This window comes from Myripristis murdjan, chromosome 13 (assembly GCF_902150065.1).
Source record: "Myripristis murdjan chromosome 13, fMyrMur1.1, whole genome shotgun sequence".
NCBI lineage: Eukaryota > Metazoa > Chordata > Actinopteri > Holocentriformes > Holocentridae > Myripristis > Myripristis murdjan.
In genome coordinates this window covers 37,215,506-37,231,712 of record NC_043992.1, presented here as the reverse complement: position 1 = coordinate 37,231,712, position 16,207 = coordinate 37,215,506, and the positions used below count along the sequence as shown (strand labels likewise).

The following is a 16,207-nucleotide window of genomic DNA, read 5'->3' as shown; positions in this document are numbered from 1 at the left end:
CCGGTGATAGTTCAGTGTCCAACCATGAAACAAACATGTCATGCTCCCCCAATAAATTGATATCCATCTTGTAATGACTGTTCGGCTCCAGCAGGTGTCGTTGTTAGGTGTTTTGATAAACGGTAGTAAATGGACTGGGCAGAATGAGAATGAGCAAGTGACCAATCAGAATTGAGTATTTTACAGAGCCATGTCATAACAGCTGGCAGAGGAAAGTTGTAAAAAGTAAATGTATTGATATGAAAAATTGTTACTTTAAAGAAAAAATAATTTGTTATTTTTAATGTCAGAATGAGCACTGCCATTATTATCAGTCGTTGTACTACAGTCTTCTTTACTGATATGTATTAAACTGGTTGGGTTCTTTATAAACATGTCCTGGCACAGTGGAATAATTGTAATCTATATTTTTTTTTACTGTTTTTCAGGGGACTCGCTTCAAACCTCTATGGCAACGCAGCCCAGTCGTTTTCCCGACTACTTGGATGCCATCCCAGGAACAGACGTGGACCTGGGCACCCTGGAAGGTGAGAGCATGGCGGTGGAGGGCGAGGAGCTGATGCCCAGCCTCCAGGAGGCCCTGAGCTCCGACATCCTCAACGACATGGAGTCCGTGCTGGCAGCTACCAAGATCGACAAGGAGAGCTTCCTCACATGGTTATAGAAGGCCTGAGCAGGGCGCTTCTTACTCCTAACCCTACACTTTGAACTGCTGCCTGCTCTAATCTGTGAAGGATGCATAGATGCTTTTACAAGACATTTCAGCAAGCCTCTCTGGACATCTATCTCTATCCTGGCATCTAAGGCCAACCTCTTTTGAGGCAGTATTGCCCTGCTCTTTCTTTCCCTGGTATTGTATCTTTATTTTGTCTGTGTCTTCAAGGCTGGCCCATGAACAGACAATTACTCAAGGGTCCCCAAATCTTTCACAGGTCTGTCAGTGAATCTAGGGCATCTTTACCTGGGGCAGGGGTTGCTCCTTACCCTGGTCTCCCCTCATAGCTGAGCTGGGCGGATGCATGTACTCTTTTGAAAGGACTACCATCATCCATTATTGCCTGGAGTCTCTGGTGCCTCTTTTTCTGCTATATAGTGTGAAGCAGCACAACTTGTATGTGTTTGGGACTATTGCTTCTAGCTCTATTAGCATTCTATTTGGCCTTTTTTTATGTTTTTACTCTCTTTTTTTATTTTCAGTGAGCCTGAGAAACCAAAAATGATGTATCTGAAGCAAAAAGAACAATACTGATTTGGAGTAAAGGTTAATACGAGGCCCAGTTTAGACGTGCTGGCTTTGGTGGGGGGATGGGGGCGGAGGTGGGAGCCTGGGGACCTACAGTACTACATTGCTGCTTGGCTGTGCCAGCAAGTCTAAGTTAAACCGTTGTCAAATCAAGTGCCTTCAGTTGTATTTTTTTGAAAAATGAGCAAAGCAAACAATTACCAAGTTTCTGTATTGCAGCAATAAGCGATATCTAAGAGGCAACATCAACCACATTCTCCTCTATGTACGCTAATGTTCAATAATCAAGACTGTATTTCTGTTTTATAAACACATATTATAAGGGGATTTAGGGATTTTGTTTTTTTCGGTTGAACCCTAGCTTCTTTGTATTTCAGTCTTATCCAAGCCTAATTCATGATTCATTCTTGATTTTATCTTTTTTAGTTATCTTTTATTTTAGGTTATTACATATGTACTATAGCTTAGATCAAATGGCATTTTGCTTTGGTTTTTAATTTCTTTCATAGATGAGTTAATACTTTTTTTTTTTTTTTTTTTTTTAAACAGGGTCAACTTTCAGCACATCACTTGCAGCACATGATATTCACCAAGGTGGAGTTTTCCACAACACAACTTGATTCAGTTTTGGCGCCTTTAACCTGTTAGCCAATTCTCTGAATTTCTATACGCATATTAGTGTTATCCTATGTCTATTGAGCACACGCAGCTTTTATTATTTTTTTTTTCTTCAATGTTAAGATATTCCTACACATTAACCAAAAAAAAAGGTAAATCTCTAGCCTGAACCGGAACAATAGCTCTTTGATCAATTAAACCTCATGACAATGCTACACTATGAAAGAGTTACAATGTTTGAAAGTGTCCTCCTAAAGAGGGAGTGTGTGCCCTCGGGGCCTGTGCTATATGCTGTGCTGTGTTGAAATGAGGGCTGCTTGTAGACTACAGCTAGGACGTGTTGAAGCAGGTTTAAGAGTCATGTCAAGAGGTGTAGAGTGGTAGTGTAGAAGGCCAGGGTTTGACTGACAGCGGTGAGTTACGCAGATTGTATGACTTCTCGTGGAAACATAAAGAAACAATCAGTTATTATTTCAGTCAGGAATTGTTGCGACATATTCCAAAGATTTTTTTTTTTTTTAAATGATTCTAACACTTATCTCTGCTTCCCTTTTTACGAGTCCAGAAACAGTATGATTTGTAATCAACGTTTGTATGAACAAAAATGTATAAGCTAATGAGAATATGTAGGGTTTTCTTGTGTGTTAATGGATATGTCTGAATAGATGATAGCTGAGAGAGATTCCAATTTTTAGACGAGACAGTTGTTTTGAGTGACTAACCCTGAGATTTGAGGATGAGGTTTTAGAAATGAGAAGCAAGTGATATCTTCCATAGCGCTCACATTGTTTACATTCATTCGGAGCAAGGAACTGCTACAGCAAAGGTGGAGAAAATGCATTGACAGTTCCTCTTCATGATCAGATTATTTTGATGATTATATGTTTACATCACGACTACACCTTTGCAATACTGCAGAAATCTTTGAATAATCAGCCTGCTGTGCATGTCTTTGGTTGATGGAACAATGTTGTTAAAAATCAGAGACAAGTGAACAAAAATTTTGTTGTTGTGAGATTTTGTTTCAGACACTTCCATTATTTTGGATTTTATTGATCATTAAATCGTCTTGATGGTGGGAATAAGATGGATAAACAGTGTTGGTGAGAACAACGTAACTAAAATGACTTTAAAGAGAGTGGTACACTACAGTGCTTGTATTGCACGGCTACAGAATTTTTGACTAAATGATGCATTTTGTCACAGAAACATAATTTTATGCTTACCTAGTGTGTAACTGTCAGAGCATATTAGCTGTTGACTGTCATTGTAGCAGTAGAACTAATCACACAAGTTAAAGGATTTTGTATTTAGATTTTTTCTAAATGCACATGAAATGAATTTATATTCAATAATGATCTGTTCATTTTTTTGATAGATATATGTGCATGTGTTTTAGAACAATAAATTCTGTTACATTTTATCTCTCTTCATATGATACTTTGAAATTGGCCTGAAATAAAGTATATACTTTGTGGTAATACTGTTCTTGTTTTGGCTGTATGTGAGTCTCATGTTTTTCATGAGAATCATGGAAACTTGATTTTTTTTTTTCCTTTCCAAAAAAAAACAAAACAAAAAAACAAAAAAAACAACTACTGAATATGTATATTTGGATGTGCTCCACACGCTGTGTCTTCCACTGTAGTCTTCAGATTTTCTTGTCATAAAATTGTGTCCCTAAGCACAAATATGTTTTAGGCTATTAACTATCCTCCACTGATATTACATTAAATATATGGGAGTGAGTTTATGAAATGACTTGGCAGCCTCTCAACTAATATGGGTGGTGCAAAAGCTGCTTCCTTTATATATGAATAAGGCCAGCATACTCTGACCAGGTACATTAATTTAGTAAAAGCAAATTATTCCATAATTTCTGACATGTAGCCCAGGGTGACCACATTTATGGCTCCAAAGAAAGGCAGAAAAATGGAAAATGTGCCCTTTTAACATCCGTCTGTTATATTTTTTGCCCGAGGTAATAGGAATGTTTAAACAACATGAAGTGCATTATTATTTGAGCTGCCCATTCTAATTATTATATCCTTATTCCAAAATATTCACATCTCATACACCACGTCTCTCACACTATTGCCAGTAGTTAATTCTGAATGACAAGACAAAAACGCTATAATTGAGTTGCACGGTTGGCAATTAGTGTACTTCCCACTCCATCTGAAAGTGTATTAAAGCAACAGAAAGAGAATAAGGAGTCGGTCGAGTGGTATTCTCATTAAATCATTCTGGGATTGATAATGTTCGACTAAGCCAAAGCTGAGTTACAGCCGGTGTGCTGCAACTCGGCTCAACTCCTTAAACAACTTGCCCGGGGTGTGTGTATTTGTCACCCATTGAGAGCGCTGTTGATTACAAATGCCAGCGGTATCATCCCTGCTATGAAGATTGAATTTGAAATTGAAGTTGAAATTCAATATGGAGCCTAGTGCAGGAGGTCCCACGGTTTGTGGCAGCTGGATCAAGTTGAAATAGAAAACATCAGGAAAGACCAATAGTGTTTTCCATCAAAACAGCCATACTACACTGAGTGACAATAAAAAAAAAAAAGTGCTTTCTCCTCATGCCACACCTCTTAAACTGCAGTGGCTTCACTGGCATCACTGCATGCAATACAACAGAACCAAAACATTAAACCAAACCTATGCAGTCATCATAAACATAAATAATAGAGTGCAGCATATTTTGCCACCAGTCTATAGCAGTCCTTCCTCTCTACTAGTAGGAGTGGAACTCTCTGCATCACTTAGATACAGGAATTCTGGAGAAAAAAAAAAGCAATATTTTTTGCTAAATATCGGTTGATATTTGCTGCAATTTGTTAGGAAATGCAGCGCTGTCTCCACTGTAAGAACACAACCTACATACAGTACAACAACTATATACTACTTTCAGTGACCTACATACAGTATAAAGATTGTGCTACCTGATGATGTGGGGGATGTGGCAGCACTAAATTTTGACAAGGATCATTTTGAGGTTTTGAATGGTCGTTATCAATTGTAGTACGCATTTCCCATCCTTTAATGAGCATATTGAGAGCTACACTAACCGAGACTTACTGCTGACATCTACACATTCCACAACGGCAGCATAAATTACTGATATTTCTTCAAATTTAGCATATCATTTACATTTACAGATGTTTAAAAACAAGTTACTGACTTGCATAATCACTGAGAGTGCCAAGGACATGAGAAGATTTTCCTTCTTAGAGGAATCTGCTCCTGAATGACCAAATAGTAGTTTATAGTCATGTCATTTTGTGTATCACGAGGGTTGCCAAGTGGGATTTGTTGTACCTCCGCGTAATGCCAAAAACACACTTCACTGGTTTACATCACCACTTGACACCCTTCATGTCCTCGGCGAAGCTTTGGAGGTAGGATGTTTGTCCCAACTTTCTTTCCAGTTAGAGGACAAAAGTCATGCCTTCATTGTCAAGATCAGATCTAACGTAGGTAGGAAAATTTATGCCTTGTCTTTGACACTCTTTGACAGGAGCCAAGCTAGTCTTTCCCCCGTATAGAGAACTCATCTTAGATATTCAAAATACAGCACCTACCTTTGAACCAACTCCTCCATTGTCCAGAAGAGGTTCAAACTGTGTTTTACTAAATAATCAAAGTGTTTGTATCCCCCATACTAAAAACTTTTAATTATTACACACCTGTGAACTGCCCTCTATGTGTTTTTTGCCCTCAGTATTGTCTGTAAGGCAGTGCAAGTTCCCAGGCTAGGGTTATGGTTGGGATTAAGGTTAGCCATGAATGCCTTACAGGCAACTAAAGGGGCAAAAAATACCACGGGCTGTGAACTGCCTGTGCCTTTGTTCATCATTTAATAAAGCCCTGCACTGTGGACATTTGACCTTGATTGGCTGTCAATGTTATCGAGTTTTTTCCAGATGTCATGTAGCCCAAAAGCATGCCTTTCAGACACAAAGGGGTAGTGCATGTACAATATACTTCAGCAAAGAAAAAATATATACAGCTGAGCCTATTTTTAAAGGACATTGCACTATAAAATCTCAACCACACTGAATAGGGATGGACAGATAGTCCATACTGCATTTAAACTCCAAATGAACAAGAAGGAACAGTGGGACAATAAACATTTATGTTCAACCTGAACCAATTCAAATCAGAGGGTGTCCAATCTATTTTTCTGGATTTGAAAGATTTTATCATGCATTAAAATGACTGTTTTGGAATAATACAGACCACGAAGAAAAGGCTCTGTCTTTTTTGACAATGAAAATGAATGCAACTACTACGGTCAATTTTGGAAAGAGAAAAGCAATATTTGTTCAAATCAATTTTATTAATTACATGAATTATAATGTCTCATTACTATCCCAATAATTATTAAATATTACATGAAAAAATTAAATGGTTACACTATTTCAATTGCATCAAAAACTACCACAGATGAAAAGCTTGAAGAATAAGTAGGAAAACATTTGTTTGTGGCAAGATATAGTGTATATGGTAGATAAAACAAAAATCTGAAGGTAAATACCATATCATGCTGAGTAGTGGATACAGATTTTGAAACTTAACTTGAAATACCAAGATGAGTTTTGAAACAATACAGCAATGTTTTCTTTTCACAGCGTGATTTTGGTATTGTATCCTATACAGCGGCACTACAATATGAGCATGACAAATAGACCACAAAAATTGTCACTGCAAATAAAAGAAATTTCTTGGTCAACATACCTGGAATAAAATAAACTTAGTACTAAGGACAGAACACAAAATCTTTTCACAGAAAATACACATAAAATACAGTATACTTGGATAACAAATAATATGTTTATAAAATACCATTTTAACATCATTTACAAATGTAACCCCTTACACCAAATAACCACGTGGGTCAGTTTTTCGCCGTTACCAATCTGTGAACCCAACTCAAGAGTGACCACCAAGAATCTCATCCAAATTGATATCTTTCATCCAGTCATCATTCCCAGAACCGGATTTGAGCAGAGAGTCTATGAAGTCAGAGTCTGTGTTGATCCCTGGAACCGTGTTGTCTCCTTCTGGGAGGAAATCGAAGGTGAGGTGGTTGGCCCGGTTACTCTGGTAGCTGCTAGAACTGGGGCTGGGTGCTGCGAAGTTGCCTGCAGGTACCCTCTGTTCAGGGGAGGCTTGGTTTAAGTTGCCCACTGTTGATGGAGAGGCCAGCATTGGCTGGTTGGGTCTGGGGACGGTGCCCCTTACTGCAGGGTTCAGAGGGAGCATCCCAATGTCTGGTGCTACCTGGTTGGGAGGGCCAATGTGCCTCTGTTGATAGGGAAGGTTTGTCACTTCCAGCGGTGCACCCTGAGACTGCAGCGGGTTTGGTGGCCTCCTAATTCCAAGCCCAGTTGCCACTTGCTTGTTGCCTGAGGCCCAACCCATGTTGACATTTGTCATCAAGCCTCCAAGACCCTGTCCAGGCACTCCTGAGGCCTGCAGGTCCACTGTCGTTCTTGGATGTTGCACACTGGCTACACTGTTCATACCAAAAGAGTTTCCTTGTGGGTTCGGCCCCTGGAACCTAGATTTATTCTGATTTAGTCCTATTCTGTTTTGATTGTTGTGTTGCTGGAACTGGCCGATGCAGGAACCCGGATGACAGTCAGTTCCGACACTAAATCTCCGGTCCGTTGATGAAGGACTCATCTTTGAACCATTGGGGAGGTGACAAGACATGGGCTTCAGGTCATTCTCAGGACCATTACTCAGAGACTGTGAGGAATTTATACCTGAATAGAAAACAAAACAGCTGATTATAATGAAGGTCACTTGGGCTGCAATAATGCAATAGGTCAGCATTTAAAGTATTTCCACCCATCAGAAATATACAGTACCTGTAAAGAGGTTTCCTTGTTGAACTCCCACAATAGTACGTGACTGCTTATAATCAGGTGGCGGCCTGGTGAGATGACGACTGAACTGATCTTGTGTATTGTCTTTGTCCTGAGATGAAATGACAAAGTAAAGGATCGTGATGTTAATTGAAATTAAATTAAACTAAAATTTGATTCTAATAGCGATCATCTAACCCTCATCATTTTCATCATATATCAAGTAAAAAATCCCAAAATATTTGCTGATTACAGCTTCACTAAGATCACTAAAATGCTAAAATCTGCTTATTTCTCACCACAGATATCATTATAAAACTAGTCTTTTGGATTTTTTCATTGCTTGTCAGTCTAAAGGAACAATTTAAAGATATGACTTTGGGCTCAACTATATTCCAATGAGCATTTGACATTACCTTTGACACTTCATAGACCAAGGTAAAAATTACAATCAACAGACTAATCAACAATGAAAATAAGTAGCTGGACATATCATGTGAAACTGTCATTAGTTGCAGTCCTTGTATGAGGCATCCCTTTATCAGTAAAAGCTTTGTGAGTTTTACTTACTGAATCGCTGATGGCGTGCTGTGATTGGTTAAGCTGTCTCTGCATGGCCTGAGTTTTGGCTGTGCCTTTCTGCTGGCTGTTGGGTGCTGGCGGCCGTGGCTGTGACTGGACAGACATGCCTCCAATGCTGCCATCGTTGGGGAGCCGTGGACCAGGAGGAATACCCTGAGAAGAGACACAGCATGGTTTTACATAAATGCTAGTGGCACTACTCTTTAATTATTGATCATTTGTTTTGCCTCTTCCCTGTTAAGTGCCTTGAAATCAGCACTTGCAAGTGCTCAGTGCTGTGAAAGCAACTGTAACTAGAACAGGAATATAAAGGCACACAAAAAACGATGCAATAACCTGAAAATACCACTAGAGGGCAAAGCTTTACTAGAAATCTTGCATCTGTGTCAAAGATGCTATTCAACCTCCAGAATGTGGTCAAGGCTACTCCCTCTGCAGATGAAAAAAGGGAGACTTGGAAAGAGGTTTTTTTTGGGAGGGGGGAGTGAGAGCCCTCCTCAAGGCCTGCTTTTCCCCTGATAATTGTGTCTAAAGAGAGTGGAAAGAATCCCTGAGACAGCAGGAAATGTGTGCCGATGGGGAGTTACGCGCCAGCACCATGACTACCTCCATTTAATAAGCTCTCCTTTACTGATCACTGTGTTATGTTTGGCAGGGAGACATTTCATCCACTGGAAACCCATTTGGCCACTGACACTATAACACTGATTAAAATGTTATTGTAGTCGCACAAATGTGATTGTGATGTCCAAAACAGCTTTCTGTGTGAAACAAATATCTTGTAATCTCCGTAATTTAGGCATTGAAAGATAGGTTTCACAGCTTGAGATATTAGTAATGCATATTTCAGCTTTCTACATGCAGCTGTACTAAGTGTCAAGTCAAACCTGTTTTTTCTCGTGGACAGAGGGACTCTCGCACTATGTCCAATCCTCTCCCTCTAAGCACAAGCATTTGTCATGGGGGGGGGGTTAATATGGACCAAATCCATGTCAACATGCAGTGTGTATGCAGTGTCAATCACTGTGTAGAGTCAAAATGTTTCCCAGGGTTAAATGGATCAGAAATCCAGCTGCACATTTAGCAAAAGCTATTACTTAAAGGCTAGATTCTTTACAGAGGATGGCTCTCTAAAAGGTGGCCACTTCACGGTCCACCAGAAAAAAAGAAGAGAAAAACAGAGACAGTTGTGTGTGGTGTGGATTGTGTGTGTTTGTGTGTGTGTGTGTGTGCATGCGCACACATGCACGTGTGTGTGTGTGTGTGTGTGTGTCAGTGATTGTGGAGAGACTAAAAGGATTCAACAGGGCATAGAAAGACTTCACAAACATCATTGCCTTAAGCGCCTGAGTGAGTAGATGCAGTTCATTGTAATATTTTGAGTGTCTCTATAATGATGTCAAGTTACAGCAGTTTTATTATCATGGAATGGCTGAGCAACAGATAGTGTTGAATGAGATTTAATCATACCAGATTATAGAATGAGGGAGGATGAATCTCATCAGAAGTCATAAGCCATTTCATATGAGCAAATATTCACCTTCCCTGCCTGAGTTCAAATCCACACAGCAAACCAAGCATGGCAATGAGGTTACACAGAGACCAAAACATCAAAACAGTGGTTGCCCCTGTTACTCTAAGAATCAGAGTCACTGACTTTGATTCACTGTATCCAGCATCAGGCCCTGTGAGAAATTATGACCATCACACACATTTTCCCAGCACTGGAAAGGGCCTGCTCTTTCTTTGTTGTATGAAAAACCCAATGAGGAGTGTTTTGTTAGCATGTACAACTGAGTAATCCTCTCTGTCATCCTGACGTGTCATAAAGCTGTTTTCCATGTTTTTTTCTCCTCTCATTCTTCACAAGCTTGTTGTAAATGAATACCACATGTGGCTTGGGCCTCAGAGAAGGAGTGGAGGATTTAGTCTCCCATCCTGCGGCAGTGCAGGCAGCTGACAGCGATCCAGGCCCAGCCTTGCCTGCTCTCACACTGCACTTCCTCCAGTCTGGACTCAGGACGCTGTCCCCGGGGAGGGCCTCGGCATCTGGACTTGGCCACAGCTCCCTTTCCCAGGAAACAAGCACTCCCTTCACAGCACTGCCGGAGTGACCCGGTAGGCTCAACCCCCATGGCCTGCTCATATCCTCACAAAGAGATGTGGTGCCACAAGACTATCAGCACTGGCTGGAAAAAATTGCAAGTCCTAGTGATTTTGGTATGCAGTTATTTACCGCAAAATAATTATGTTTAAGTGCAATTTACAAAATAAAACTATGTTAGCATAGACCTACAGCTATAAACGGACTGAAAGCCACATGTACAAAAAAGATTTTTACCTCTAAAAATGCTTTAAACAGACTGACTTGACTTTGACATCATCTGTAAAAAGCCAAATCACCTTGATCACCGAATTAAACACAACCAAACAGTAAGAAAAGTAAGTTTCCAGTTTGAAAACTGAGCACAATTCCACCGGTGGCATGACAAACAACACTAGATTTTTTTGTTCAAACTGCATTGCCAACCAACTACCGCAACACTATCTGATCTCATAATGGTGAAGTGTCCTTGACTCCAAGCTTTTTGAGAACATATTCATACTGCAAGTGTGTAAGGAATTTCTGTGTAACCTCAGTGCTAAAGAGCTTGAAATCCACCACCTACATTTGACATACTTGAACTAGCAACTGATTATTAAAGTGAAAGAAGGTTCAAACAAAAACCAGAGCTCACATCTTTGCCTGTTTAAAAAAGTCTTGAGCTTCACCCAGAGGGAGGAAGTTCACTGCTAGTCGCTAGTGTTACACAGGGGTTCAGGGCACTGTTTCGGGACCTTTATTTCTATGGCATTACTAATTCAATTCACTGTGGGAAGAGACTTTCCTCTTTCTCTCTTCTCTGTGAGCAGTCCTCTCCACATTAGCTTGGCATTTAACCCTGTCACTGCCGACTCCAAAGCAAGTACTCAAACACTAAGAGTTATTTTCTCTAAAACAGATAGCAGGTCACAATACACTGAAATAGGGTGTTAATATTTTAGTGGGAGGTAAAGATTTAGGGGCGGGCCTAGGAGATAGGGTGAGGCTGACATTCACATGAGGGAATTGGGTTGACTCCCAGTTCATACGCCAACTCGGTGCACCTGGAGGAAGCCGAGGAAACACAGAGCACACCAAACAGTGGTGATGCTTGTGGCGTGGAAGCCGCTCCGGGACTCAACCACCCTGGATTCTGGAGATAATAGAGACTGGCCACGAACTTTGCTGCACACCCTACTTCACACGTTTTTTGTTTCCATTTGCGCCTTACTTTAAAACTGAACTGAGGAACCACAACAAGACCCGAGCTAGCTGAGCTCAGTACCCGACATGAGGCAGCAAAGGGACACCCAGAAGCCTGCGCCAAAGCCCAAGGTGGCTGGTCGAGACATTGGGTTCAATATGGAACTCTGAGGCGAGGCTGACGTTCCACTGCATTCACACTTAATGACAGACCAGTGCACCAGGGTGCAGAAGCTACAGCATAAGGTTAGGCATAGCGAGTTGTGTAGTAAGTAAGTAAGCAAGTAAGTAACATTTATTTGTATAGCACTTTTCGCAGAGAAAAGCTCACAAAGTGCTTTCCAAGATTAAAAGGAAAAACAACAAACATGATTGCATTCAAACAACAAATATGAATGCATACAAACATGAACATAAATAAAATAACACAATAACAGCAAGTTGGGTGTCAGGTCAAAAGGAACGCCTGCCTAAACAAGTACGTTTTAAGGTGCTTTTTAAAACTGACAACAGATGCTGCAGCTCTCAGGGTCTGTAGCACTCTGGTTGCAGCATAGCCAGGATTTTGGACTCTTGTGTGTACTTGGGAAGGTGTAGTACTGTGGGATGTGTTTGGTTTTGGTTATGTAAATTGGTTGTTGTGTGTGTGGCTAGTCTGCGCGTTGTTGTCTGCCTAGTGAGTAGCTCAGCTGTTAATTTTGTTAGCCATTAGTAGTTAGCCTGTTGGCTAGCTGGTGTGATAGCTAGGTTATGCTAAGCATTCAAGTTGGCTGGATGGTAGCTGACTGTAGTTGACAAACTGTTGTGTGTGCTGCGGTTGAGCAGAGCTAGCAGTTAAATTTTGTGCTGGTGTTTGCAGTGGTGCCGGGTCTGCTACTGGCTTGTGGCCTGGCTTTAGCATTGGGACAGAGTTGGCTATCCTGGGCTGTGACAAGTGGCTCAAAGGTTTCTGTGGGCCATGTGGGATTGGATGGGTGGTGGTTTTTGTTGTGTACTTTACAACTGATGAGTGTTTTGCCTTTTGGTAAATGTGTTAGCCACTAGCCAAGTTGGACCAGGTATTATTCTCCCCTTATTTCCTTCCAGACATTGTAGGAGTGAAAATGGCACAGTTAGCGCCAAAAAAGTTTGTGGAAACTGAAGTAACACATGCACAGTTACTTAGGTTAGATAAAACTATGCTTTGGATGTTGATTGAATACCTGGATTTGGTGGCTGCTCCGGAGGCTAGAAAGCAAGATCTCATGCACAGGGCATTTGTTATGTGCAATGAGGAAGAGAAAGAAAAGGAGTGTGAGTTACAGGAGAGAGAGAAGGAGAGAGAATTTGAACGAGAAAATATGGTGCTGGAGACAGTGAAACTGGATGTTGAGAAAGCTAGGCTTGCTCTAACTTCCAGAGATCAGGATGAGTGAGAACGTTTTGATATAAATAAATATTTCCCCTTGGTCCCAAAGTTTAACCCTGGGAAGGGTGAGTCATTTTTTGAAATGTTTGAAAAGGTTGCTGCACAGCGAGCCTGGCCCAAGAACATGGGGTAATGCTTACACAAGGCTCTTTGATAGGGAAGGCTCAGGAGGCTTACGTTGCACTAGACCTGAGGGACAGTGATGATTAAGATCAGGCAGGTCCAACAAGCAATTCTGAAGGCCTATGAGTTGGTTCCGGAGGCCTATAGGCAGCAGTTCAGGACTGAAAGGGTAAAACCAGGACAGACTTACGTGGACTTTGCTTGGAGCCAGTGGAGTGTATGACTTTAGAGAGAGGTCTGTGAGCTCATGGTGTTGGAGCAATTTAAGCAGAGCCTGCTGAAGGTCATACAGGTGCGGTTGAATGACCTTGGTGTTGTGTCTAAGGCTGCTGAGGTGGCTGAACTATGTTCTTGTTCATATAAAAAAGATTCTTGATATGATAAGTCTGGTGGTCAGGTTAGAAGGCCAGTGAATGTGAAGAAGTGCCAGAGTAACCAAAATAACAGTGTTCGTCCCCCTGTGAATTTTCACAATAGTGGGTGACGCCATAGGCCATCTTTCTTCCCAAGAGATATTATTTGTCACCACTGCTGTAAGCCTAGTCATATTAAATCTTGCTGTCCAGTCCTTCAGAAAAAAAGAGGCCGAGAGCAGAAGTAGGTCACTCCATTGTCTGTAACTTCATGGGTGTGAATCTGGTTTTGGGGTCCATGAAAGTCGTGGGTACAACAGGCTTGGAGGTGTTTGATAGTTTTCAGTCTGATGGGATGGTAGCAGTTGAGGAAGGGGTAGTGGAGACTCCCATGACAGTCCTCAGAGACACAACATCTGGTCAGTCTTCTTTGGTAGCTGGCACTACTGATCTGCCTGAAGCAGCTGCTTTGGGAACCTTTGTTGAAGGTTTTGGTGGTGCCTATCGGGTTGTTCCCTTGTATAGAGTGTTTGTAAGAACTAATGTTTCTGTGGGTTATGCCCCGGTGGAGGTCGTCTCTTGAGTTACCTGTTCAGGGTTTTACCTTCTTGTTGGGTAATGATTTAGCTCAGAAACAGGTAATGGGGACTCCACATTTGTCTCCCATACCATGTGAGGTGGTAGAGACTAAACTTCTGGTTGATACCTCGTTATAAGGAGGTATCAACTCCTCAGGACCCTCACCCACTTGATTTGGCAGATACAGTTTTTGCTACCTGATGTGCTATTGATCATATGCTGGTGCTGAACTGAAATTCATTGATTGTAGAGCAGAAGCAGGACCCCACCCTAAGTCTTCTTAGGGGAACAGGAGCTACTTATGAAGAGGTTGGAAATGTTGTTGAGGATTTCAATCTCAAAGACAATGTGTTTATGAGGAAGTGGAGACCCTCTGATTGGCCAGCCAATGAGGAATGGAGTGTATGTGAGCAAATAGTGCTCACATACTGCTCAGGGTTATCGTGAAGAGGTGTTGCATTTGGCCCATGAGAACCCTTAGCTGGCCACTTAGGCATTAGGAAAACTCAGGCTAAGATCATGAGATATTTCTATTGGCCAACACTCCATAGAGATGTGGTAGATTTTTGTCGCTCTTGTCACTCTTGTCAGTTGGTAGGGAAGTCTAATCAGAAAGTTCCTGTAGCCCTGCTGACCCCTGTGCCTGTAGTGGAAGAACCCTTTTCCAAGGTGAACATTGATTGTGTTGGTCCTTTGCCTAAGACAGAGAAGGGTAATGAGTCCCTGCTGACCATAATGGATGCCATCACTCGCTTTCCAGAGGCAGTCCCGCTAAGAAACATAAAGGCTTGAACCATCATAGTTGCCTAAGCAAGTACTTTATGACCAGGGAACTAATTCATCTAATTCATATCATCTTCAGTCGCAAGGGTCCCTGGAACAGGCTCACCAGACTTTAAGGACTATAGACCTATAGCATTTTTGTTTCCTGGAGATTGGGATGTTATTCTCCCATTTTTGCTGTTTGTGGTAAGAAATTCTGTGAGTGAGTCAACCGGTTTCACCCCCTTTTTAGTTGGTGTTTGGTCATGAGGTTAGAGCCCCCCATTATAGCTGTTTAAGGAGAAGTGGCTTCAGCTGAAACCTGATGAAACTATGTTACAATATGTCTCTGAGTTTAAGGACCAGCTGTGGTCTGCTTGCCAGGTGTCCAGGGATAACATCCTTCAATCTCAGGAGTGTATGACAGCTCATTGCCATCAGAAGGCCATGGACTGTAGCTTTGTGGTGGGTGATCAGGTTCTTGTTTTGGTGCCGCAGAGGACGTCTAGTTTAAGTGCATCTTTTTGCAGTCCCTATACTACTGTAAAGAAAGTGGGTGACAAAATTATGTCATCAGTGCCCCAGAGGGCAAAACAAAAACAGACTATACCATGTGAATTTGTTTAAGAAATATCAGGGTCATTCCCTTGGGCAGTCTGTTGCCTGTGTGGCAGACACCTGAGGAGGTTGGCAGTAAAGAGGTTGAGGCTGTTGGTTTGCATGGATTTACCAGCAGAATGGCAGTCTGGTGTAAAGGCGCTGATAGGTGAGTTGTTCCCTCTTTCCCAGGATGTCCCAGGGTGCACCTCCCGGGCTGCCCATGATGTAGACAAAGGTATGTCACCTTCAATGAAAAAACATTTATATAGGCTTGCCCCCTCTTAACTGCAGAGCTTGAGGGAGGAGCTGACTTACACTATATTACCAAAAGTATTCGCTCACCCATTCAAATGATCAGAATCAGGTGTCCTAATCACTTGGCCTGGCCACAGGTGTATAAAATCAAGCACTCAGGCATGCAGACTGTGAAACAAGACATTTGTGAAAGAATGGGCCGCTCTCAGGAGCTCAGTGAATTCCAGCGTGGAACTGTCATAGGATGCCACCTGTGCAACAAATCCAGTCGTGAAATTTCCTCGCTCCTAAATATTCCACAGTCAACTGTCAGCTCTATTATAACAAAATGGAAGCGTTTGGGAACAACAGCAACTCAGCCACGAAGTGGTAGGCCACGTAAAGTGACGGAGAGGGGTCAGCGGATGCTGAAGCGCATAGTGCAAAGAGGTCGCCGACTTTCTGCACAGTCAATTGCTACAGAGCTACAAACTTCATGTGACCTTCAGATTAGCCCAAGTACAGTACGCAGAGAGCTTCATGG

General features: G+C 41.7%; 2 protein-coding genes across 3 annotated transcripts in view; one reads left to right on the top strand and one right to left on the bottom strand.

Moving 5' to 3' along the window:
- Positions 1-3,342, top strand: part of yap1 (Yes1 associated transcriptional regulator) — a 30,142-nt gene extending 26,800 nt beyond the window's left edge. Inside the window, exon 9 of the mRNA XM_030067195.1 lies at positions 429-3,342. Within this exon, the coding sequence (XP_029923055.1) occupies positions 429-664 (236 nt within the window). The 3' untranslated portion in view covers positions 665-3,342. The remainder of the gene's footprint in view (positions 1-428) is intronic.
- A 2,839-nt stretch (positions 3,343-6,181) lies between these two features.
- maml2 (mastermind like transcriptional coactivator 2) overlaps positions 6,182-16,207 on the bottom strand; it is a 46,877-nt gene continuing 36,851 nt past the window's right edge. For both annotated transcript variants that reach the window (XM_030067799.1, XM_030067800.1), the window contains exons 3-5: positions 8,307-8,471; positions 7,740-7,848; positions 6,182-7,634 (exon numbers count right to left, since the gene is read on the bottom strand). In XM_030067799.1, coding sequence (XP_029923659.1) covers positions 6,796-7,634; positions 7,740-7,848; positions 8,307-8,471 — 1,113 coding nt within the window. In that variant the 3' untranslated portion in view covers positions 6,182-6,795. The remainder of the gene's footprint in view (positions 7,635-7,739; positions 7,849-8,306; positions 8,472-16,207) is intronic.